Source organism: Accipiter gentilis, chromosome 14, assembly GCF_929443795.1.
Source record: "Accipiter gentilis chromosome 14, bAccGen1.1, whole genome shotgun sequence".
Taxonomy (NCBI): domain Eukaryota; kingdom Metazoa; phylum Chordata; class Aves; order Accipitriformes; family Accipitridae; genus Astur; species Astur gentilis.
Genome location: NC_064893.1, coordinates 7,653,599 through 7,680,638, shown reverse-complemented (window position 1 = coordinate 7,680,638; position 27,040 = coordinate 7,653,599). Strand labels below are relative to the sequence as shown.

At 38.5% G+C, this 27,040-nt stretch overlaps 1 protein-coding gene across 4 annotated transcripts in view; it reads right to left on the bottom strand.

Annotated features, from left to right (window-relative positions):
* CNTNAP2 (contactin associated protein 2) overlaps positions 1-27,040 on the bottom strand; it is a 1,223,788-nt gene that overhangs the window by 672,611 nt on the left and 524,137 nt on the right. For all 4 annotated transcript variants that reach the window (XM_049816392.1, XM_049816394.1, XM_049816395.1 and 1 more), the window contains exon 4: positions 17,637-17,784. In XM_049816392.1, coding sequence (XP_049672349.1) covers positions 17,637-17,784 — 148 coding nt within the window. The remainder of the gene's footprint in view (positions 1-17,636; positions 17,785-27,040) is intronic.

Sequence of the window (27,040 nt, the reverse complement as noted above, 5' to 3'; positions counted from 1 at the left end):
AATATATAAACCCAGATTTTGAGATATAAGATTCAGAAAGTTAAATAATTTTTTTCTTATAAAATTCAATTTACTGTAGAGTAAGGTGTTTGTTAGAGATACATAATACATGAAGAAACATCTGAACAAAGCTGATTTACTGTTAAAAACCAGATAGGTTGAGAAAGGCCTACACTTTAAATCTTTGAAGACAACAGAAGCCCAGGTCATTTTGTTCTATAAGGTTGTTCACAAAAGTATGAAAAATCTTGAAAGACAAAAGGCTGAAATAAATCTAAGCAGAAAACCAGTAAGCTGAACGAATATCATGTCTGACAAAGAGGAGGAGTTGGAGACTGAAAATTAATGGATCAGAAGAGAGATATCAGAAATTGGGCCTATGTGATGGACATGAAGAACTCGCATCACCATTCCTTTTAGAACCCAAGATTTAATACAGATGCCAGAGGGAAAAGAAAGAAATAAACAGCAACCTTTATTGTAAAACTATGCATTCATGTCCCCTGGCTCTAACTTCTGCATTATCCCCAGAACCTGCTTTATCACCACTGGCTGCATAATCCTGACTCTGAATGGGTATAATGCATATAGATAGCCACAGAGAATCAGAGAAAGGATCCTGTTGTCCCCGTTACAGCTTTCTCTCTGTTCATCTTCTTCCTTCTCCAGCTTATTTGCCCTTTCTTTTTCTTTTTTTCCTTCTTCTTTTCTTTTCTTTTCCTCTTTTACCCTTTGTAAAAAAACAAACAAACAAACCAAAAAAAAAAACAACCAAAAAACAACTTCTGTCTGGAAGTGACCATGTAATTTGCAAGGACTAAGAAGGTAGTCTGTAAAGTTTCTTCAGCAACACAGTGCTGGTGTAGGTTTGCATTAAACTGATATCATTCTTCTTTTTTTATATAATCTATTACAAAAGTTCATTAAAAATGGTCATATTCTTCAGACAAAGCATGCTTACCAGCAGTCTCTTCAGATAGTATCTGAACAGAAATTCCAGTGCTTACTTCCTGAGAGTCAAAGCAGTTTACAGCCAGCTAAATACTGACTGCACAGTCAAGTAATGTTTGATTTCAGAAAAGGGAGTTGAGAAAAAAGTAATTCTGGAAAGCTGACAGTAACAGACTGATACACTTTGGAACAGCAAAGATACAAAAAAATGAATAAAAATATATTCTATGTCAACATTCTTAAACAGCTGAATTATATATGGTCTAATCTTGAGCTATGCAACTTACCAGAAAACATGTATAAAGTTAAAAACAATTAACTGTTGCCATTTTCTTTAAATGTTGCAAGTTCTTTTTTTTTTTTTTTTTTGTGATTTTAAATACTGTGTTTTCTCCAAGGTGTGAACTACAGCTTTGCTATTGTTCCCCTAAAATCAAGGGAAATTACACCTCAATAAGAACAAGGAAAAATTCTTTGAAAGAAACTGTGGCACAAATTTATAAATATTCCATTACTATGGGTTTTAGTACTGATGGATGAAAATTTTGCAGCACCATGTTCTTCATCAGAACCTGCTGATTCTTTGGCTTAAAACTGTCAATAGAAAAATGGAGAAAATACAGAGATAATTTGCATTAAAATTGGTTTGTAAAATGTGTGACAACTAGATAACAGATTTGTTATTTTACAGAAAGAGATTATTAATTGTTGAGATATTTTGTTTCTGTTCTTTTAAAATCTAAACACAGTCATGCTAAATGTTTTCAACTCCTAAGAAATAAGAAAGGTAAAACAGCAAAGAAGCTAAAAATGGGTATGAAATGTCTAACTGGCTTTTCTCAGAAAGCTGGGCAGGAAACTTTTAAAATTATCAGAAATTATTAGGAAAGGAAAAAAAAAAAAGTCTTTCTTTCAGCCTATCCTAATATTATTTCAGAGAGATGCTTCTCCAAGATTCAATAGGATTTGAATTGGTCAAAATATTTTCCCTTCAGGTCAAATTAGGGATTCTATTGGAAACATAGGAACTTGTACACCCAAATACGAAAATAATACTCACTTTATCCATCTACTAACATAAATAAAACTTAAAGTACATGGAAAGGATAGTTAAGATCTCTCCTGGGTGAAATAACCTAGGGGTATGTGCTTTCCTATCTTGATAAAGTTTCTCTCTACAGCAGGATGTAAGAAAAGGAAGAGTTATGTTTATTCACAATGAGTATTTAATGTCTGCATTATGACAGAAGATCAATCGTTCAAATCGCCCTACTTTATCTGTGGAAAATACAGTGCTATAAAGAGATATTTCATTCACTGTGTCTGCAGCTGTCCTAAGACATAGCTGTCAAACTGAGGGTCAGAATTTAGGCAGAATAATGCAACATTAAAAGTTTTCAGTGGAACTGCAAAATAACTCAGAGAAGTGTTCAATTTGAAATCTCACATCTCATCACCTGCAGCACTGTATTCTATTAATCTGTTGTGAATAAACCAGCTCTCTAGGATATTTTTGCTTGTAGAAAAAGTAGCCTGCCTGATTTCATCTGGAAGCCCCTTCCACAGGAGAAAATACAAAGGTGTATTGCATGAATATGGTATAAGCATTTAATAATCAGCTGACAAAAAGCCTGTGGTGTGAAGCCACCAGGTCTTATTACAAGTTTGCAAAGGAAGAGCTTCCAACAGGCTGCTTCTTTCACTTCTGCTACCTCCAAAATTTACACCAAATTAGCAGGAACCTTCAGCAAAGTGTAAGGCATGATACTGTCTTCTTCCAGTTTACATATTGGGCGACTTTTACTACCACCTAGCTTAGGTTTACAGAGGCATACTCAGTGCCTGGGCAATTATGCTGCTGGTTTGCTTCTAAAACCAATGCTGTATACAATTAATACTTGTGATGAATTACATTACAAATAATGATCACAAACATCCCCCTCTGAAGCTGCTGCAAGTAATCTTAGTCCTAAATTTACATAAGCCCTTTTCTGGGTTTTGACTGCGGTGAAAGATGTGCCTGCAAGGCTGAGTCTGAAATTTATCATATGTCTTGAACCTGGCATTTCCAAAAATAATCTCAAATTTAGATGCCTCTACCATCACATATCCATATTTTAGAAAGAATGATACAGATACTGAGGGGTGCTGGGTATTTTCAGCTCCCAGCAAAACAGCTGACTCTGTGAATACCTCAACTGAAACCACTCTAACATTTTTCCACAGGTGAGAACTATCAGACAATTCCTTCTTACCCCCAAGTAGACACACATTCATTACCTAAGTGCCTAAAAGGGACTGTGCATTTCTGCTGTCATTCAAAATTCAGAATGCTCCCTTTGTTTTTCCACACTGTACTTACAAAAAATCAGACAAGGAAGGACTGGAATCAGGAAATTACACACATTTAAAGCAATGAGAGACCAGTCATAGCAGAGACTTTTGGAGAAAAGAACTGACAATTGAGGGTAGAGAAAAATTAGGTCAGCAAGAGAAAGGTCAGCAATGATAAACAGCTGCAACACAGAGTTTACTAGGTTCCTTTTGACTTGCCTAGTGCAGCAGTCAATAAAAGGGTGGTACTGAAGATATTTATTAAAACTGTTGCTTCAGTTTAACAACCATTTACTGTAAGACATCAATAAGCTGAATGAATGTAAGTCACGACTCACCAGTAACACGAGAGAATTCAGCTGAATTTATGACTGTAAATCCCCACTACGTGTTTCTATTTTAGTATGCGCTACAGCTCAACAGGTTTTTCTCAGATCACACTATCGCCAACATCCTCTACCACAAACAACTACAAAAGCATTCTCCCACCTTGAAGAAAAAGGGCAACTACCTTCTCTGACCAGTACATGTTTACTGAAAGTTTGCTTCTCTCTAATGTTTCATTACCACTTAACAAAATACCCTGGGTCTGAATTTTTTTTTTTTTTTTTTTTTTTTTTTTAAATTATAAGTGAAAGGCCTAATCCAAAGTTGATAGAAACCAAAAGATATTTCCTACTGATGTTAGTAAGCTTAAGCAGAGGAACTCATTTGCTGCTAAACAAAGCGAATCACTACACAAGTGGCATCACCAAGCTTGCATATAGGCTTAGTACACAAATTCAAGCTCTTGCTAACCAATTCATTATTTTTTTCAGGTAAGGAAATTATTGTCCCTCTAAGGATGTTTTTTATAGCTGTGGTTTTAGAAAGGCAGTTTCCCAGGTTCTTCAATTTATTTAAAGCCAAGAGAACAATTGAATACATATGGTCTATGAGAAAAAAAAGTGATAAAGAACATGTCCATATTGAAAGAATTAAACTCCAATTACCTTGCTGATCTGGAAATGAAAAGATAGAAACATTACCATGCAGGAAAATTTCTATTGAAGATTTCTGGGATCCCATACCATAGAAAGGTATTCATTATTTTTTAACAATAATCAATATGAAACTATAAAATCCTGGCTGATAAAATCTGATGAATATAGAGAATTAAGAAGGAACAAAAATTTACTTCTTTTTCTCTATTTTCAAATTACTGCTTTAAAATTTTTTTTCAGATGTCTTCATTATTTAAAGACATAATTTTAAATTATAAAATTGCTAAGCACTCTTGTGAAGAGGTTGGGTTTCTAAATTTCCTGACAGTATGGGAATAAGCTGTTTATTTAAAACCAGCTCAGACTAAGTGCATGAAATAGGTATACATATATATTTATGGGCCATATGCCATAACTTTATGTTTTTCTTAATGAATGTAGATCTCAAAATTCAATTTGCAGTGAAAACACCCTCAAAGATTACCTCAAAATTTGAATATGAATTTTCAGTCTTTGCTTATGATTGTCATTTCAGTGCATACCTTGTTAGTAAAGTTATTTCACTGAACATTTGCCAAATGTTAGAGTTTCAAATGTAATTGATTTGTGTAAACATATGAACGTATTTAAGGAAAAGTTGTCATACAGTATTTACCCAGTTTCACTGTGAATTTCTGAATGATATGTACATTCTATATGTACCATAAATTCTTAACTTTAAAATGCAGTTAAATTTATTTTTCACATTTCTGTATCCATTTTACTAATATCACATGCTCTATAAAAAAGAGAGGATAGTATACAGGCTTTAATAATCTCTGATGTGTAATGGAATTCCTAAGAAATAAAAACTGTTGTTGTTTAAAGGATTTTCCTTCACCTCAGTCTGCACCAAGTACAAACAGACACTTATTAAGTGATTTCTGTACATCTTCTCTATTCAATGAGCAATCTATGAAGCCATCCAAAGATCTAGATGAAGCCATACTCAAAAGTAATTATAGTAAAATAACAAATTAAACTATATTCAGGAGAAAAATATTCAGTATTCCATTTGTCGTGGTTTAACCCCAGCCGCTCACTCACTCCCCGTCCCCCATCCAGTGGGATGGGGGAGAAAATTGGGAAAAGAAGTAAAACTTGTGAGATAAGAAGGGTTTAATAGAACAGAAAAGAAGAAACTAATAATGATAATGATAACACTAATAAAATGACAACAGCAATAATGAAAGCATTGGAATGTACAAATGATGCGCAGGGCAATTGCTCACCACCCGCTGACCGACACCCCGCCAGTCCCCGAGCGGCGATTCCCCCCCCTCCCCCTACCTCCCCGTTCCTAAACTAGATGGGACGTCCCATGGCATGGAATACACCGTTGGCCAGTTTGGGTCAGGTGCCCTGGTTGTGTCCTGTGCCAACTTCTTGTGCCCTGACTGGCCATGAGAAGCTGAAAAATCCTTGACTATAGTCTAAACACTACTGAGCAACAACTGAAAACATCCGTGTTATCAACATTCTAAGCATACTGAACTCAAAACATAGCACTGTACCAGCTACTAGGAAGAGAGTTAACTCCATCCCAGCTGAAACCAGGACACCATTGTTTTGCTGTGCAGCTCAGAACCATATGAGAATCATGGAGCCTAAAACATTTTGTCAAATCTTCTGATAGAGGACTGCATCTGAATAGAGTTAACGTTTTACCATATGCATTGCGCGGGACACTTTTCCTGCCATTTATGAATTAATAAATTCTTGTGACAGCCTTAAAAATGCTTAGACTAAAAGAACAGCAGCAAAGTATGCAATCTCAGAAAGCTTACGTGACATCTGACTCCATTATAACTGAAACCATTGAATCTAGGTGACTTCTTGGTCAATCTGAAAATTTGTTGTCTTCTAGTATAATTCACCGATACATTAAATAGTCCCAGAAGATCATTGGACTGGATAAACACCAGCAGGATACTGCAGGTACCTCATCCTTCAGTTAGTTACACCTTCAGGAGAGGCTTGAGAGAAAGCTAACTGTGCCCTCTTGGGATGGTGATACCATCAGGAGAGTTGAAGGTAAGCCAAGGATTGGCATGGTGTTGTCTGAGGGTGGCAATGCTAATGGGAACATTTACGCTGCTCCAGGGAGCACTAAGGGTTTAAGAGCACATCTGAAATGCTTGTACACCAATGTACACGGTATGAGAAAACAACAGGATGAACTGAAAGCGTTGGTCTGGTCCCAGAGTCATGATGTTACTGATATTAGTGGGACTAGGTGGAATGAGTCCCGTGACTGGAGTGCTGGGATGGAGAGCTACAGGCTGTTCAGGAGGGATAGGCAGGGCAGGTGAGGTGGACGAGCTGCAGTGTATGTAAGGGAGAGGTTTGACTGTACAGCCCTTATGGTTAGAGATCATGTGATTGAGAGCCTCTGGGTGAGAATTAGGGCATGGAAAACAAAGCAGATGCCATAGTGGGTGTCTACTACTGATGGCCTAGCCAGCATGATAGCACTGATGAGTTACTCTGCAGGCAATTAGGAAAAATCTCTGGATTGGTAGCCCTTGTCGTTATGGGAGATTTCAACTTCCCAGACATCAACTGGGAGCTAGTTAACAGTGTCCCCTGGGAATCTGCTTTTAAGGGCTCAGGGGTCCAAAAGCCCTGGTCAGGTTACAGGTTATCCTGCTGTATTCAGCACCGGTGCTGCCTCACCTTGAACACTGTGTGCCATTCTGGGCCCCGCTATTTAAGAAGGACGTGAAGGTCCTTGAATGCATCCAGAGGAGAGCAAGAAAGCTGGTGAAAGGTCAGGAAGGCATGTCATCTCAGGAGTGGTTGAGGACACTGGCTTTCTCTAGTTTGGAGAGGAGGCTGAGGGGCGACCTCACTGCTCTCGACAGATTCCTGAGGAGGGGACGTGGAGAGGGAGGTGCTGATCTCTTTTCCCTGGTACCCAGTGCCCTGGCACGTGGGAATGGCTCAAAGCTGTGTCAATCAGGGGAGGTTCAGACTTGACATGAGGAAACATTTCCTTACCTAGAGGGTGGTCAAACCCTGGAACAGGCTTCCTGGAGAGGTGGACAACACCCCATGCCCATCAGTGTTTAAGAGGCAGTTGGACAATGCCCTTAATGCTATGCATTAACTTTTGGTCAGCCCTGAAGTGGTCAGGCAGTTCGACTACATGATCACTGTAGATGAACTATTCTATTCCATTCCATTCCATTCCATTCCCTGCACTTTCCATGAGCCGAATAAAGATGAGACTGTTATTTGCCTGGAATGCCAGGGTTTTTCAGCTCCAAAACCACTTTCAAGGACAGAGATCACAAAGGTTACAAGTGGAAACAGGATTTTATTTTATTTTTCTGAATCTGTTTCAGAGCCGATGCTCACAAGTATCAACACAATGTGCATGTGTAGCCAGGAGCTGATGCATTCTTCAGTTTAGCTTGAAAAAGTCCCTTGCAGTCTGGCAAAGGACAGCCACAGAACCACAGAAAGTAGCAGCAGGAATACAGGCCAAGCAGTCCCTGTTTCCTGAAGAGTGAGAACTTGAAGAATGAGGAACACAACCAGCTACACACAGAAAGAGAAGAAAGAAAAAGGAGGAATAAAGAAGAAGGAAGAAGAAGGAAGAAAAGAAGAAGAAGAAGAAGAAGAAGAAGAAGAAGAAGAAGAAGAAGAAGAGGAGAAAGGTGTGTTGTACCGTGGTGCATTTATCAAAGTATGACACATAGCGATGACAAGCACATTTTTGTCTTCCAAAAACTGCTTCACTGTGCTTCTTTGCCAACGATGCATGAAAAGTGCTCTTGTGCCTGCCCAGCAATTGTATTGCACGCAGGGAGAGGTGGAAAGTGCAGCTCACTCCTGCCACAAATTTGCAAGAGGCAAGAGAGCCTGGGAGAGGCAAGGCACGAGCGGTGCCTTGGAGGTGCAAGAGGAGCAGGCACGGACCTAGCCAAAAGGGCCCAGAGGACCCCTGACAAGGGGCTGTGCTCAGTGCTACAGAGGACAAGAAGCAACCCCCGGGAGTATCCCTTGGAGCCCGCCCTTGGAGTCAAAAATCTTCCTCCCCATGGATGCGAGGCAGGAGGGCCATCTTCATGGAGCATGGGCAGCGGGCACCTAGCCACAATGTCCCAAAGCAGCCCTGGCAAAGGGCCATGCTCAGTGCTGCAGAGGAAGGCAAAAAACCCCCAGGGACACTTGCTAGCCCACCGTGGGGGAAAAAAAGCCTTCCTCTCCCCAGCTCCAGGGCACAAGAGGTCATCTTTGTGGTGCACGAGCAGCAGGCAGTAACCTAGCCACAACGTACTGGAGGACCCCTGACAAGTGGTCATGCTTAGTGTTGCAGAGGAAGGCAAAAAACCCCCAGGGACCAGTCCCAATCTGCCCCAGGGGAAAATTCCTTCCTGACCCCAAAACTGGCGATCAGCTATTCCCTGAGCACGTGAGCAAGACCTGCCTCCTCACGTCCCACAGGCTGGTCACGCCTCTCAGGAGATAGATGCCCAAGCCCTGTTCTCCCTCAACCTGGAGCCATCTCAGGGGGTTCCAAGAGTGGCCAAATGCCCCTGGCCTGATCAACCTTGGGGGCAAGAATTCTTCTCGTGCCTTTGGGCCACCAGTTGGTGCTCCAAAGCACTGGGACCCCTGGCAACATCTCTGCATCCCATTTCTTACGGCTGCTGCCCCTGGCTCCACAGGTGATGAGGACAGTGAGCTCCACAGTGCTCCTCAAGAAGGCATTCCCTTGGTCTGGCCATGGCTATCCAGCTGAAAAGGATTTCCATCTTTCAGATGAGCTTTGAAGGTAGCCCTGCTGGAAACTGGCCTTGCAGCAGAGAACCTCCAGCAGCCTTGTCCGATGTCCGGTCTTCCTCCCTTAGTCCCCCTCCAAGTAATTCCACCGGCTCCTCAAGGACGTCCTCTCGCATGTCTTCGGTCTGTCCCCGGGCCATCTCTGGCAGCGGGGCGCGGGAGGCTGCCCCTTTTATACTGCCCCGGGGCATTGTGACTGCTGCACTGCCGGCTGCTGGCACTGTGACACCGGGGTGACGGGGCCCCCCCCGCGCAGCCCCTCCGCCCAGCATCCTTCGGAGGAAGGCCTTTGGGGTGCTGGCCCCGGGGGCTGTCCCTGTGCCCAGGAGGCCCAGGGGGCTGTCCCTGCCCTTGGTGGCCATGCACTGGCCCAGCTGCTGGGTGTCCCCGACGCCTCCTCTGCCACCCGGCTCCCAAGGACAAACCTGGTGCTGTTAACTAACTCTTCTCTCAGGCCATGGCAGAAACCAACCCTGCAGCCCGGAGACCACCCCTATTAGCTGTCCCCTCTCTGCGCCAGAGCTAACGGCCGTGAGGCTCCGCAGCGAGGAGGACCGGGGACTTGATCTGGCTGGACACAAACACGGGGAGTGTGAGGAGGGATGATTTCAACAGCCGCAGCCTGGAGGAAAGCCAAAGGGTAACCAGAGCCATAGGTTGGGATGGATGGTGCCAATCGACTGCCATTGCCCACTCCTGTCAGTGTTTAAGAGGCATTTGGACAATGCCCTTAATAATCATGCTTTAACTTTTGGTCAGCCCTGAAGTGGTCAGGCAGTTGGAATGGATGGTTGTTGCAGGTACCTTCCAACTGAACTACTGCCTTCTCTTGAAAGGCACTCAATGCCAGCAGGGAGTGGAGGGAAAGGTAACCCTTACCGGCCACTAGAGAGTGAGCATACCATGTCACCCTTATGAGATGGAAAAACCTAAACATTTTCCCTGTTTTAGAGGATTTGGGGAGAAGTTAGCATCACAGTGACCTAATTCTCCAAAGCTGTTCTCATAAAGATGGGACTTTAAAATAGGTCTTTGTGTAGAAACTCAACTCAGTATAGGGATATACTGCATATAACTTCCAAGGCTCATTTTTACCTTCTAAAAGTATTATTAGGAAGAGTTAAATTTGGTTATTTCCCATCAGCAATCTTGACCCTTTAAGATATGCGGTTTCCTATCAGAGAACACTAATGTTACCTTTGGCAGATAGGAAATGAGAGTTTACTCATAGCAAGACTCCGTTTGCCATTTTGCTTAAAATAAAATACAAAATGCATCATCTTCACCTAAACTTTAGGGAAAGAGCAGAATAAATTGAACCGAGCCTAGAAGCAACTGCATCCTTAATATATGTTTTATTCCAGACATGCAGGAAAACAAATACCAGTGAGGCCCTTCAGGCTCCAAATCAATGGCACAGAACCAAGGCCTGTAGTCTGAAAACTGCCAAAGTTTTTTGTTTCAAGAGAAAAATTCCACCTGATTTCTTTAGTGAATAAGTCATCACAGACAAATGGATCAATCACCACTTACAGAAATGCAAGAAAATAATGCTGGGCAAAACCATCATGAGTGTTCTTTCAGGCAAAAAAGATTAAAGGTGAAACTATTGTGATTAGACTGAAGGTTTTGACTGTATTTACCTGAATGGTACCATCCTTACTTTGTGAAAAAGTATATTGTAACTTTACTTCCGTTTTCTACTTTTTAAGAGGTTTATGGATCCTAAAGATACTTTTTAAATCTTCATCCTCTTATTTACTGATTACAGACCACTGTATGGAAGACCCTTACGGTGGGGTGTGTGGGCAATTAATGGAAAACCTATTAAAAAATGTTAGTCTGCTCTTTTCCACAAGAGAACAGCCAGACCCAACTTTAATAAACCTTAATCAAAATCTGCAAGATTTTATCACATTTGGCCATACGTTTTTGTTTAGTTAGCAGGGACAAGTTTTTCTCCATTCCACAGGAAAAAAAATTAGAAGAGCTTTTCCAAACAACCAGCTACATACATCCTTATAAAGGAAATGCTGAATGATTGAAAAAATGTTGAAATGTAATTGAAAACTGCCTGCGAATACAATTGAACAAGCTGGTGATGTACGTATTCATACAAAATACACTTTTTTTTCTCTGACTGATTATACATTCATTGCCAGCTAACAAATGAACCTGTAAAGAATACACATGGTTGTTGCAGTTCTCAAAGCTGTGGTGCTTTAGAATATCTACCAGTAACCTCATTACAACTAGAAATGAAAAAATAACAGGCTTTTCAGTTTGCTGCCAGTTTCAATTGAGAGGAAAAAAAAAATCATATTGCATCAGATTAACAAAAATGTAAAGAATAAAACATGAAAATGTGTTCTCAAGATTTTTTTGTACTACAAACTCATGTCAAATTTTTCTGAAATATTCCATTAGAAAAAAAAACAGTTAAAATTAAACAGGTATTTGGAAATATTTTTTTTTCTGTTTCAGCCTGAATCTTCTGATTTTACAAGTAAAATTTTAATGCACTACACAAATACTAGAACTTTTTTTTAATATTTTTAAAATGCAGAGAATAGATGTTTTAAATTTTAAGTATTATCTACTACCAAAATAGACCCATATTTGTTAATGGTAACAACAAAAGCTAATAAATGGACTGAAGCCTATTCTTACTTATTTTCATGACAAAATATATGAACATGCACGTAGAAACATTCACAAACATCTCTTTCTGGAGAGGGGATAGAAGAAAACAATCCGTACTGAGAATGCTTATACAGACAGCATTTTTGGTCTTAAATTGCAAACTCTACTGTTTAGAGACCTGAGAATATATGGAGGATAAAAGGTATCCATTTTCATGACCCTTAAAGGAAAAAAAAAAATATCTCCTGCATGGCAAAAAGCTAGACAGTATGCTAACAAAGAAGCAATCTTACAAATAGAACACATATTCAAACAGATCTTTAAAAGTCTGCAAAGAAAAAGTTCAACAGTTCATTTCACTCGCTTTCCACAGTTTAGATGTGAGTATTCAGCCATGCACCTTTAATGTCAGAAAGAGAATATCAAGCTATGTTTGACGTTGATGAGCTGTGAAGATGATGGCTAAAAATCAAACACATAGTCCTAAATAGGTATAGAACTACCCAGTACAAAACCACTGAAATTTAAGAGAAAAGGGTAAAAAAGGTTGGATGTTTAGCAGAAATCTTAAGTGTCCCATCCACTGTCACAAGCAAAGCTAGCCGGTTTACAGGACTTCTGCTAAATGATTGTTTCAGTTCTGTGGGTTTTCCCCCCACAGTGAAATCCCTGTATATTCAGTTACTGTTACTTACAGTGATTTCATAAAATTGCTAGAAATATGGTAACATGATTTCACAAAATACACACTTCAAAATGTTTTTTTCTTTCTGCCAGTTAATATTTTTATGCAGTTCCACCACTTAGACAGTCAGAAAAGTCTGACCAGACAACTTAGTGGCACGTTTATTATAAGTAATAAATTATCATAAGAGGAGGCAGGGGATCCTTTACGCACATTACTGGACTTCATTAGTATCTTGACCATTTAGGTGAATATTCATGTAGGTACCAAAAGTGTGCTAGCAGAAATATGTATGCATACATTTTTATACATATAGAGTTGTATTTTATTCAGCACAGGGTGTTCCAATAGCAATCATGACACGTCAAGGGACTTTGGCTCATACTTTTTTTTTTTTTTAAAATGCTATATGCTGGTGAAACAAAATGTCCAGGGTATACTACTGAATCTGGCCAAGTGAAACTTGATCAGACTCCACAAAAGGGAAGTAATATTGGCTTTCTCATCTACCTTAAATAGTCCCTTTGATGTTTGGATGCAATACATGATTCTGGACAGGATGGAGGTCTTTCATTAACTATGTATGGCAACCATGTGAGACAGCGAATGAGAGACAGATAGTTAAGTTTTTGCCAATAGCACAAAACCAAGCAAAGGAGATTTCAAATAAGTATCACAGAAAATTTCCTAACAATGAGTATAGCTGAATGTGGAATTAACCGTCAAAGGAAACCATGGCTTAAGTCAAAGTCACCGGAGGCAGATAGGATTAACTACACCAACAATTACCCAAAAGATCTGTTCAGCTCATAGTTTTTAGCACTTCAATAGTTCCTAGTAAGTTCTTGCTAACATTCACTTGGCTCATCCCCTAAGAGCATCTCCAAACCTTATTTTTTTCCTGTAACACGTTTACATGACCAAGTTTTTGTTCACTTTACTAACTGGAGAGTAAATGTTCTCCATACAAACATTCATTATTTCATAAACCCCTAAGGACTGTAGTTACTATTTCCACCTTCTTTTCCCACACTCCTTAAAAAAATCAGTTACCCATCAGGAAACTGAAACAGTTAACACTTGACATAGCACAATACCAGTGGTACAGCTAATAACTGAAATGAACAGTTCTGCAAACACAGCTAAGGTGACATTTGCTCAGTCCCACTGCTTTCTGAGTATTAGCAAACAGAGCTGGTCAATGAATGGAAACAGCTCAGTTTGCAGCTATTCATGGAGCTTTATCATTGTTCCTGCCACCTATTTGCCTTGAGTGTATTGAGTATTTGCATGACTTTCTGCCATCTTCAAGTGATTTTTTTCAAGTATATCCTATACTTCAGATGTGAATCATCTGGAATTTGAAAATTCTTACCATCAGATGTACCACTGCATTAAAAAGATTCAGACGTACAGAAAATCAACACAGCCATATCAAAAAACTCTGTGAACAGAGGTATCAGTGAGCGCTTTCCACTCATAGGAGTTCAGCACCCGGGAGGCCTGATACAGTTATCTTGAAAAGCGTAGCCAAAGACTATGCAATAATATCACTATTGCCATTTTTGTAGGCATTCATCTGCCACAGCATGGAGATTAAGAGAACTATTCATATGGCAATGATCCTGCAGGAGCTTATTATGATCTTCACGAATCAGTAGTAAAATGTACTATATTGTAGTTGTCATAGCCTCCAGAAGCCATGTCTTTGCTGCCTGTCTCAAAAATCCATAAATGTGGATGTGATAGAAGACATATATCACGTGTCTTGCTCTCTGTCTCCAAAAGAGCACAAATAAAAATCTGCCATCAGTTTTGACCTAACTGATTCAGTGGATGTTTTGCCTTTGGTTATATTACTTTCTTCTCTGTGACTTGCTTTTTGACAAATGATGTCACTGCAAGTATAAAGACCCTTTTCTCCTTTACAGTGTATGAAATAGATAATTTTAAAATAAAAGCTAAAATTCCCACTGACTAAAAAATGTTGTTTATATTACATAATAGTGTATTTGTTGTTGTTTTCCAAGCTTGTTGTTCTCATGAAACTCCTCCATTAACATAGCCATTAAGCAAGTTATTTATCCTTTTTTTTTTTTTTTTTTTTTTTAAATAAGACATAATTAGCTTTGCCCCATGGAGAATGAAAATCTTTTCTAAATGCAATGTCACCATTTATTCACAGATAAAAATACAATGTTCATTCTGAATCTTGTTGTAGAGTGGGGCCCTAATTCTTTTTTGGTGACATCTGTGAGCTTTTCTCTTAGAAGACAGCCCCACAGATCTCATCTACACAAAACACAACGGTGCAGTTTCAAAGACAGCCCAGATTTCAAACTTAAAGCAAAACAAAACAAAAGTGAAAGAAGATTTGGTAATGCTATGAACTTCTCTGCAAAGATGTGAGCTCTAATCACTCACTGGAAATCACGCCTCTTTTTTAACTTTAATGTGCTGGGCAAGGAAGAACAGGAATTTCACCTCTGGTACAAAAAAATTTAAATGTGTATCTTATATGCATAACCAGACAAAATAGGAGCCAGAAAATACGACAATTAATGACCTGACTTTTGAATAAGCAGTTCAATATGATGAAGTATTTTTCTTAATACTCTGAGACTAGTGAGCTGGTTGCAGTAATGTGCAAGGAAAGAGTTTTTGTAGTCACTAAGTGTATGGCTTCCCAATTAAACCTTGCTTGCACTGTGAGAAAATACCTGATTTTTGTATCTGAAAATGTGCTCTCTAAAATATCTAAATAAAAGAATATATTTAATTTGAATCTATAAACTTAAAGAAAAATTATGATTGCGATATATTGGGCAGCCTTTTTATTTAGGTCATGTTTCCAAAATTTGGGGCAGATTTGACTAGAAGCCTATCTTTTAATCAGACTTTGAAAATTACTGGTTATCTAAATGGCCAGTTCCTTCAGTAACAGCAGGATTAATCTGCAAATCATACTGGTTAATGACAGTGCTTATATTTATATGCAAATATATGCACTTCTAATCATAAGGTTAAAAACTTTGCCTCTCCCAAAGGACACATCTACATGGAACGATGCAGCATTATACACCTGGCTCCAAATGATATATTTGAAGACAAGCTGGGAATTTGTACACATTACTCCCTAGTTCCAGTAGTAATACCACAGGGCTGCCTTCCTCTCTCTTAACACAGTGGATTTTTAGTCCTTCTCAACTGCTCTGCTGCTATCTACTGATAGCATTTTGGGGACAGCCCAATTCCTGCATGTAAAAAATACACTGTGTTTTAGGAGGGTTTTTGAAAGAAAAGACCCTATACACATAAAAATGTAAAATATTATTATTTTTCTTATATAACTCCTCCCAACAATTACTGAAATCACTTCTCATACAAACAGACCAGCAATACTCTCTCAGTAAAATTACAAAGTTGTGTTTGGCCACCTCAGTTCTTCTGTGAAGACACATTTATCAGTATATTCATAGTTCCATACATTCATTGCTTGGCAGATGCTTTTTATTCTCCTCCAAAAGTCTGTCAAGCAAGCAATTTTTCATCAAACAACCGGGACCGTTTTGTCAACAAGCTGTGTTTTACTTTTCCTCACATTTACTTTAAGCCTCTAAAAGCACACTGTTGTGTACCTACAGTGTTTTGTCTATCTATTTCATCACAAAAAAATACTACTTTTACCTGTAAATATTGCAGCAAAGATCATGGGTTTTACTGTTCGATTCTGCTACATTTTTTCTGTTAAAGAGAGTCATATTTCACAGTAAACTAGATGTTGGTTTCTTGTATCAAACACCTGAATTTGCATTTGAAGAACAAGCAAGGAGGTATACTTAAAAGTAAGTATTTATCATGGTGCAAAATTAACCATGCTGTGGTGGCTGGTATACTTAAAACTGCACATAAAACATTTTAGCAGTATGATGGTAAATACTTGTTTATTAAGAGCCATGTACTGAACAATCACAGTGGTACCTAAAACTTCAGAAGCTGAGTTTCTCTTTAAGTAAGAATCAACTTTAGAAGAACCCACAGTTCCTCAGATACACTGTTGTCTTTTTATGAATGTATCTAACACCAGTGCATGCCCTCAGCACAGCAGCATCAACACCACAGACAGTATGATTTGATTTCTCGACTAAGTTACTGCAGCTACTGGGAAATTCTCTGTAGTTTAACATAAATTTTTAAAATAAGGCTTTAATTCATTGTGAGAAAATAGGAAAAATAATACCAAAACTCTACTTAGTGGTTCTTACAGGTGCTAAATGAAAATATATAGCCTTTTGACTATCTATCCAAATCAAAACAAGAACTGAAATCACAAGGAGTTCTTTTTTTGGTAGTTAGGGTGGCAAAGGGCTCCCATATGCCTTAAGTCACCCAGTGAAGTTAATGCATGAGTCTTCCAGATGTGTGGTCCTCACCTTATTCTAACACCTGGTTATTAAAAGACAAATCTCAAATAGCTCCTTCCAGCTAAAACACCAACAAAGACAGGATACTGCATAAAAAATACATACTTAGAAATAGGACATCAGATACTTAATGTTCTGCAGGTTTGTAGATTTTCTTTAAGCATTGCCTGGATTGAATTCACAGAGGGCATTTAGAAATCACCCTTGCTTTTCTTAAAACATGATCAGTTCTGCTCCTAACTTCAGAGGCATTTGTACCATTGCTCATCCAGATTTCAAATGAAATTCTAAAGTCATATTCAAATACTAAAGGAAAAACCTCTGAAAAACATGTCACGTATCTAGACAATCTGAGCTCCTGTGATAGAATTCTTATTTATTTGCTTTAATTTTAACTCTAGCACCAAGCACTAAATTATGTCCTGTTTCTCAGTTGTTCCCCTCAAGACCCAACATGACAGTTGTCTGAATACTATCTTTTCCTCAACTGGCCCATTCAAGCTTATATAATAGCCAGCCTTCTGCAAAAGAAACCATGAAGATAAAAACGAGCAACTTCAAAGCACTTTTGCGAATTCCAATGTTGCATCTTCCCGAGAAGAACAAACTAGCAACTCAGAGTTAAGGTTACAATAAATATTTCATGAAGCCCTGGGCAATATAACTAGCGATCCTGGAACATCTTAATCTATCTAAGCAAAAAGTACTTGAGATTCAGATTTAATCTGAGATCCAAACCCAGTTTTTATTTGGGGGGGGGGGGAGGATGATCATGGAAAAACTTACAATAGGAGCAGCCGTAGACTTCAATTCTTAACCCAATTTGGCCCTCTCCATTCCAGTCCAAAGGAACTATCCGTACATAGCGAGCAATAACTGGATGTTGTAAATCATGTCGGACCACACCATCAGAGTTTGTATTTCCAGGAAATGCCTAAGGGAAAGAAGAAGCAGAAAAAGAAAATTATTGTATTACCTCTACCTCACATGCTACAAAGCTTCAGTTCTGAAGGAAAACATTAGGTAGTGAAGTCCTCTGAGTGTCTAGGTTACACTGAAGTTTCATTTAAATGTTTCTTTGATAGTGACTAAATGAACAGTTGATTTACAAAGTCTCACAAGAATACCAGAACAGTAGCATTGAGACCTCTTTGCCCACAACAGATATGTTGAAATCATGGAACAGCTCCTGCCAGCTAAGAGAGTAATCCATTTTGCATTACTAATCTGTTACTTAGTTATTAACATGTTAATAAAAGTGTCCAACCCAGAGTGATTGTTCTGAAGAAGACAATACCCATCCTCTATCAGTAAGATTACACACACCAGTAATTTTCCTGTAAATATGAACACTGAAACAACTCACTTCCTACAATAGACAGGGACCCTTACAATTTCTCAATTTTCTAAGAATTTAAAAATCTTTCTTTACTTCTGATGTATATTACCTGCTGGAAAGTGAGTGTCCAGTTTCTTTTCTAACCATAGCTGTCACCCACAGCACAGCTTATTTTTGGTTAATAAAACTTTGGAAGTCAGGAAAGGACACAAGAGCTCTCAAGGGAGTTTTGAAAGTCAGTGAAGTAGATATTTAGCACTTGGTTTGTAGTTTTGTACCTACTGGTAAAATATTTCATAGCATCAATCTTAAAAGTAAACAATACCTATTAGCTAACATAATAGACCATCTTTTTTGTTTTGTCAGTTTATGGACAATCCATTCACTAATGGCAGATGTTAAAGACTACCATTCAGCTATTCTCAGTATTTTCAGAGGAACTTTCACACCTCTTCACAGGTAATCTTCAACATAAATAAGTGTTTTGTAACAGTGAACAGAGTAGTCATAAATGAACAGAGAAAAGGTGACCCATTATTAGAAAGCCTATGAAAATAAGAAATTTTTGTGCATCCTCATTAAAAAAAAGATATTTTTGCTACAAAGGAAAAAATATTCAGCAGTATCTACACAGCTGCCATCTGAATAAATCCATATAAAGTCCTATAATAAATACCAATAGTGGAATGAAAAACAAAGAAAGAAACAACTGGACTGTAAGCAATACTACTGCAAAATATAGTCAATAAAAATTTGAAAGACACAAAATTTAAGTTGGCCCTTGCATACAGATATAGCAATACCTAATTCTAATTACTTGCCTAGATACTACTTATTCCAAAAGGATATCTTAGACAAATAATTATTTTGTACAGTGCACTGTAGATCTAGGTGGTGGTAAATATAAGAAAGATCCACAGGATCCCTTCCTTGGTGGAATCAAACAATTATGACATATAATAACAGTTACATGCACCTTAATTTTTCCGTACTGCAGCTATTGATGTGCTAATGATTATGATGGCACTCCTCACTTCATAGCTGAGCTTGTAAGATACATTAATTAACGTCTACGAAGCACATACATATTCAAGTGGTAAGTATTTATAAGGAAATTAGCAGTTCTGTCTTCTGAGCTGAACAGAAGACAACAAACAACAAAGGAAAGCATACACTGAATGAGGACAAAAAATCCTATTGAACAGCTGCCTCTTAGTCTTGTTCTAGGAATCACAGAACTTCATGGAGGGAATAAAGAATTTGATCCTTGAAAAATAAATATTTTAGTGAGCATGCAAGGTAAAGCTCCATATTTCAAAAGCAATTTCTGTTTGGGCATATCTTAGTTTTGTGATGCTTAACAAAATCTTATCAAAACTCTCTTAATGTAGGGGTTTGCTGGTTGTTTTGTTTGGGGGTTTGTTTGTTTGTTTAATTTGTTATTAGTATTAGAGGCAAAGGAAGCTGAATATAGGAGGGCATGATATTTTCTATATAATTTGATTAAATGGTTGATGAAAAATAATTCTCAAACTCAAAATGATTTTCTGTAGCTTTCCAAACTTTGTGCCCTGATTTATGCTTTAACAGTCCTTTGTCAGAAAGACTTAGAGCTGAAACCATCAGGTGTTTGATATTTTGAGGGTGTCTGTTGGTATATGATCCCATAACCTGTTCTGAATGCATAAACACAGTCAACAGAGAATAGGGCGGTCTGTCATCAGTTTCCCAGATTATTAAAATGCATTCCATTTAGTCTCCAGCAGAACAATATCTTTTAAATACAGCCTTCATTTAGATAAATGTGGTACAGTAATACACACTTTGTGGATAATGCAAAGATCAAGCAAAAATCCATCATTGCAAGGCTGAAAAATCAATTTACAGGAGCTTGTGAATTATGTACTATTGCTGTAAAATCTCCTTTTCTGACGAGATTTTTATGTGGACTCAGAAAGGCAGGTTTTCATTTAAAATTGAGTTTATAGAATTTTCAAAGCCACATGTTTGCCAAGGTTAACACACAGTTTAATAAGATGTAAAAGTATAATTTAGACCCACATCTCTAAAGGGAAATTCTTTTTTTAAAGAGGGAGTGAATCTGGCTAAAAAGAGGTATAAAAATGTACAATAAGAAACCCCCTTACAAAACTATTTTTCAGAAAAAGGGGAAAATACATGTATAAATTAAACAAGTTTTACAGATTATTAATCTCACAAACTCACTTAAGTATTATTGCCAAATGTCTGCTTTTCATGGGTAACGGGGTTTTTTTAACCCAAACTGGGAAAATGACCAAAATGGCTCAGCTGTCTGTAAAACAGGCAGCACTGTCTCACCAGTCCAACTCCAAAATCCTCTGTTCTACAAGTCATTTCTCTTGTTTTGGATACCTACTTCTGTAATCCACTTTATGTTTCAGCTCACATTTCAATGAAAAGATCGTGAGTATTGTGAGTAACAAACATTTTTATCAAAGGCAATGTTCCACAGGACAGCAAAGAAATAAGAATAAGTGTATTGGTTTTGTGTGGCAAGGTTTTGGTAGCAGGGGGGTTACAGAGGTGGCTTCTGTGCAAAGCTGCTGGAAGCTTCCCCTGTGTTCGAGAGAGCCCATACCAGCCGGCTCGAAGACGGACCCGCTGCCGGCCAAGGCTGAGCCAATCAGCGATAGTGGTAATGCCTCTGTGATAACATTTTTAAGAAGGAAAAAAGTTGGGACAGAGAGAAACAGCCGCCGGAGTGAGGAGTGAGAACATGGAAGAGAAACAACCCTGCGGACACCAAGGTCAGTGAAGAAGGAGGGGGAGGAGATGTTCCAGGTGCCAAAGCAGAGATTCCCCTGCAGCCCGTGGGGAAGACCCTGGTGAGGCAGGCTGTCCCCCTGCAGCCCAGGGAGGTCCATGGTGGAGCAGATATCCACCTGCAGCCTGTGGAGGACCCCACGCCGGAGCAGGTGGGTGCCCGAAGGAGGCTGTGACCCCGTGGGAACCCCGCGCTGGAGCAGGTTCCTGGCAGGACCTGCGGATCTGTGGAGAGAGGAGCCCACGGAGCAGGTTTTCTGGCAGGACTTGTGACCCCGTGGGGGACTCATGCTAGAGCAGTGTGCTCCTGAAGGACTGCACACCGTGGAATGGATCCATGCTAGAGCAGTTTGTGAAGAACTGCAGCCTGTAGAAACGACCCACGTTGGAGGAGTTCGTGGAGGACTGTCTCCCGTGGGTGGGACCCCACGCTGGAGCAGGGGAAGAGTGTGATCAGCCCTCGTCCTGAGGGGGATGAAGTAGCAGAAAATAATGTGTGATGACCGTAAACCCCATCCCCGTCCCCCTGTGCTGCTGGGGGGGGGGGGTTGGTAGAGAAATCTGGGAGTGAAGTTGTGCCCGGGAAGAAGGGAGGGGTGGAGGGAAGGTGTTCTGAGATTTGGTTTTATTTCTCATTACCTTACTCTGGTTGATTTGTAATAAACTGAGCTAATTTTCCCCAAGCTGAGTCTGTTTTGCCCGTGACGGTAATTGGTGAATGATCTCTCCTGTCCTTATCTCGACCCGCAAGCCCTTTGTTATATTTTCTCTCCCCTGTCCAGCTGAGGAAGTGGGAGTGATAGAACGGCTTTGGTGGGCACCTGGCATCCAGCCAGGGTCTACCTATCACAATAAGAAAAGGTAAGAAAATATTCTCCCAAATCCTTTCTAAACACTGCTTTTGAACATATGTTGAATGGAGTTTTCAAAGGTACTTACTAAGAGTTTTGCAACTGTCTGCCTTAAGAGCAAAATTTGTTCAGCTCCAAGTATTTTTCAAAAATTACCAGGGCAAGTTTATAGGACAGATAATATATTTTAATGGGCCAACTAATTAAGTTTAAAATAAAAAAGCTTCTGGCACAGGAGCTTTCTTCAGCAGAAGCAGCAGCAAAAAATAAGCTGTATGAACTTTGAAATTCCCTATGACTTTATCAATACGCTTCAGTCACACTACTGTACATAGAGACACAGTAGAGACATTCAGTATAATTTACGTTGCATAAACAAAGAACCTGAGCAAAGTGAAGGTAAGTTTTTGTTAAATTTGGAAGAAAAGTTAGGGAAAGTTAAGATTCAGACTCAATTTTGTTTCCTGTATTTACAGGACAATGATATTCTAATAAATAATAATAAATTTTAAAGCTAAATTATAAATTTATAGTAGTATTGTTGTAAAGTATAGTAGTAAAGTAACATAAAGCTTAATACTATTATTTAAGTAAAACTGACAAAAATGGGTTTAGTTTCATGTAAAAGGACAGTTTTGCAATAACATTCAGTACTCAACTTTATGGATACAGCAAGTTCATTACAAAATCTCATTTTGGAAAAATACTTTGATCGCCTTTTACAATAAAGGTTTAAAAAAAAGTCTCAGCATTAAAAAAATCACCTCTGAAGTAAGGAGGCTTAAGACTGAATGAAATGTTATTACGTGAACAAAAGTGGAAGTTTTCATACTTTAACCAAAGAGGAAAAGAATGAAAGAATGTTTTTCAGATACTCAAACAAATGAACAAGAAGGTGTTTGCAATCTTTCAACTCTTAGTGAAGCAGAGAAAAAACCCTGCACTTCACCCCCCCAAAAAATCATCACATATATACCAGAGAACCGAACTTGGTTAAGGGGAAAATTAATTCTTCACCTGACTTAATTCAGGTGAAGAATTCTCCATCCAAATTAATGATTTATTCAGAGACAATTATTAAAATTACTTCAATGTATGCTCTTCCTAGGGTGATGTAAAAATAGGGCAATGCATGGAATAGTAGGATGACATTTCTAGTTAAAAGAAGAAGGACTAATTTTTTTTCATAACTTTAATTACTAGTATTTTTTTTCATTTCTTTAATTATATACTTACTGTAATACTTCTTGACAGCTACATTTTGCCATTGGCATTTCAAGCAAAGAGGGAATAATTTATGGGTCTGAATTTATGAAAAAAATCTAGGCTTCTAGCTTTATTTTGACACAGCAATAGTGAAAACACTACAGAGTCTATGTTCCATGGTACTAGAGCTTTATAAGTGGTTGCCATAATAAAAACCAGGATTTTCATGTAAAGCCACATTAATAAAAGTGCAGTATTATAAAATATGGAAACATCCACTGACAGATAGAAGATGTCTGTGGGAAACATAACTGGGTTTTCTTTGAGGACTCCAAGAAGAGTTAAGTATGGAGCTAGCTAAACCTTAAAATTTTTGTTTTATAGAAAATCCCCCAAAATTCCAAAGCAAATACTTTTCCAAAAACTAGAAGGACTACAAACTTGAGAAGTTGACAGCTTTGGTTATGGGTGCCAGCCCTCTGCCTGCACAGCAAAGAAAATCTGGAAAACTTTGTTCTTCACTTGAGTTCTTAAGACCCTGCACCACCAAGAAGAGGAGCAGGGCAGGCTGGGTGCTGGGAGCTCCCGGCCAGCAGTGCTGTGGAAGGGTGTTGGGCAGAGCAGGGTAGCCCAAATCCGTGGGCCCTGGAAAAATTCACATCATCTACTGGTTCTGCACAAGCTGACTGAAATCCATAGTAGATTTCAGAGAAACCAAGATGTTTCACAACATGAACATTTTCCAAAGAAAACCTTAACTTCATTAGAAAATTGAGTCAAGCTCTAGGTACCTCACTGCTGCTGAAACATTTCTCAGCTCCATACCTATGAAAATCCAGCCCAAATGTATGATGTAAACTGAAACAGCAAGAATAAAAGGACTGGGTAAAAGAAAATGTTATGAGATTAACTTCAAAGAGGAAGGGGGGAAAAAAGGAGCAGAAAACAACAGCTGGTAAGAAAACTGATTGCAAAAGGAAAGAAAAATAGCAAATAAACAGAAAAAAATGGAATGGGGCAGAAAGAAACAAATCTGTGTTTGGTCTATTTTAGCTCAGGTTTGACACATTGCTAGTGCTGTGTTGAGTAAGAATAGGAGATGGGAAACAGCAGTCTTTTGCTTGAAGAACCATTTCTTCATTCTATTGAACAGCACAATCAGTAACACAACAGCTTGCATACTGTCGTCTCTCCTTGAAAACAAACCAAACCAAAACAAACATCTTCAAAGCAAAACAACATTTCTGTAGCATCATTCACAATCTTCTCACACAGTAATGCATCTAAACAGAACAGTATCTGAAAGCAATTAAAAGCTATAGCAGGTATTTCCCTTATCTCAAATGATGAAACCCTCAAATCATACCCTCAACAGGTGCTGAATCTCATCTTTGAGACCCATGATTATAAAATGACCAGAGCTCCTAGGAGCTCAGGATTAACAACATGTGGATAAACTAAAGATTATAATGCTGCTGATGGTACTCTGCTCCCAGTGATATCAGTAAGTTCCCAGTTTCAATAGTTATCCATACACTTCCCTCAGCCACACATCTCTGTTAAGCAAGTTACCTGTGTTATGAGTGTAGCACCACCAATTTCTGAAAAACTACCCACATGCTCAAACTAAGGAACATTTAGTAACAGGCTTTTAATATAACTGAATACACACCTTTTCTATGCTCAAAATATTTCCTAGCATTTTTTAAACAGACCCATAATTTTGATCACATTACTCCCTTAAATTCTTTACTGATTCCTAGGGGGTTTACCTTCATGTTCAAAATCTGTCTCTGTATGCTAAAAACATAGTCTAACCATGTATGCATCATAATTAGAGGTATAATATCATGTAATTATCACTACATTCAAAGAATAATGCCAAAAGCTGTATTTGTTGCTTTTTGCCCTTCCACATCTCCAAGCAAAACTAAATGATTCAGCAACATAACATTATGGATTTTTATAACAAAATACACTAACATTTTATAGCTTGCCTAACTGTTGCTTACTTAAAAAGAACTTGATCTCATATACAAGCACATTTATTTTTTATTATTTTAACAGGAGCCTCAAGAAATCTTTAAGTGTCAAGAAAGGGGATAATTCTTTAAGGGATAATTCCATCTTCTGCTCACAGATGATTCCTACATATTTCAGTTTTGTACATTGATTCCTAGAAAAAGTTTTTAAATCTTGAAGACAGAGAATTGGAGGAATCATAGAGGAAGATATGATACCCGTGTCATGGTTTAACCCCAGCCAGCAACTAAGCACCACGCACCTGCTCACTCACTCCCCACCCCCCACCCCAGTAGGATGGGGGAGATAATCAGAAGGAAAAAGGTAAAATTAGTGCGTTGAGATAGGAACAGTTGAATAGAACAGAAAGGAAGAATATAATAATAACAACAATAATAAAAGGACAATAATAATAAAAGGATTGGAATATACAAAACAAATGATGCACAATGCAATTGCTCACCATTTGCTGACGAATGCCCAGTTAGTTCCTAAGAAGTGATCCCCTCCCAGCCCCACTCCCGCCAGTTTGTATAATGGACGTGACGTCGCATGGTATGGGATACCCCATTGGCCACTTTGGGTCAGCTGCCCTGGCCGTGTCCCCTCCCAACTTTTTGTGCCCCTCCAGCTTTCTTGCTAACTGGGCAAAAGAAGCTGAAAAATCCTTGACTTTAGACTAAACACTACTTAGCAACAACTGAAAACATCCGTGTGTTATCAACATTCTTTTCCTACTGAACCCAAAACATAACAGTATACCAGCTACTAAAAAGAAAATTAACTCTATCCCAGCTGAAACCAGGACACCTGGATATAATTTCAGATACTCAAAATAAAAATTACAAATTAGTTTCATATTCAGGTCTGTCACTGAGTTTTAACTTGGTGTATTGATATTTGTATTTTTTCTTTAAAAAAAACTCAACAAACAAAAACCCCATACACAAACAAACCAAGACCAAAAAAATGCATACCAGCGTGGCCACTGTTTCCAGAACATGATTAATATTAACTGGATGCAAGTGAAACACTCTATTCTCTCCCAGCACTATTGCAGCATATTATCTTTGTTTAATTTACTTTGAGTAATGAAGCCTAAAGCCAAAATCCCAAACAAAAAAAGAACTACATCTTCACCCTGCTCATACACCCTAAACCCAAAGATAAATTGTTTTTCTCATACTTCTGCATGCTAATTGTTCCTACCTCTTTAAGTGTGGAAACTTTACTGAGTTATCTGTGCGTTTTGCTAGGAAAACTGACTGCTTTCCAGGAGAAGAACAGCAATCCTTTGTTAACTTTATATTACATGAATATTTGAGGTAGGACATCAGAGAGTGCACAGGTGTATAGATTGAGGTTTTTCGTTTGTTTTCCCCACAAATCCACTTAATCCCCCTATTCTCCTAACCTTTAGACTCAAGAACAAGAGGATACAAACATACGGATACTGTTAAGTTTTATCTATGGGACATCACAGATGGCATCACAGCAAAGGCACCAACAGAGTCATACTTCTCCACATCTTGAAATTGAACATAATATTCCAGAGATGTGATAAATAGCTGACCAGCAAATGTCTGGTGTGGACACCAAACATAGTATGAAAAACTTCTACTACCAATATTCACAAAATTAGAAGATAATTTTCAGGTCTGCATAATGAATAAGAGATTTCAACCCCTATGTTAAACCATGTAGGTTTTCATCAGGATGACACAAAATGGAGACAATTTTAAATTTTTTTGAAACCTAAAATATACACCAAAATATTAAAACAACATTAGAGCTGTCATACTGTTGGTAGAAGTAATGTTTCCACCAGAGTCTTAATGAATTCCTTAATAACATTACGGTACTCATTTATTTCCGTAATTACATGTTATTTATTCCCCAGAGATTCATACAATACCCAAAGAGAAAACTGTGATTATCCATTCTAATACCCTAAACAACCGAGGTAG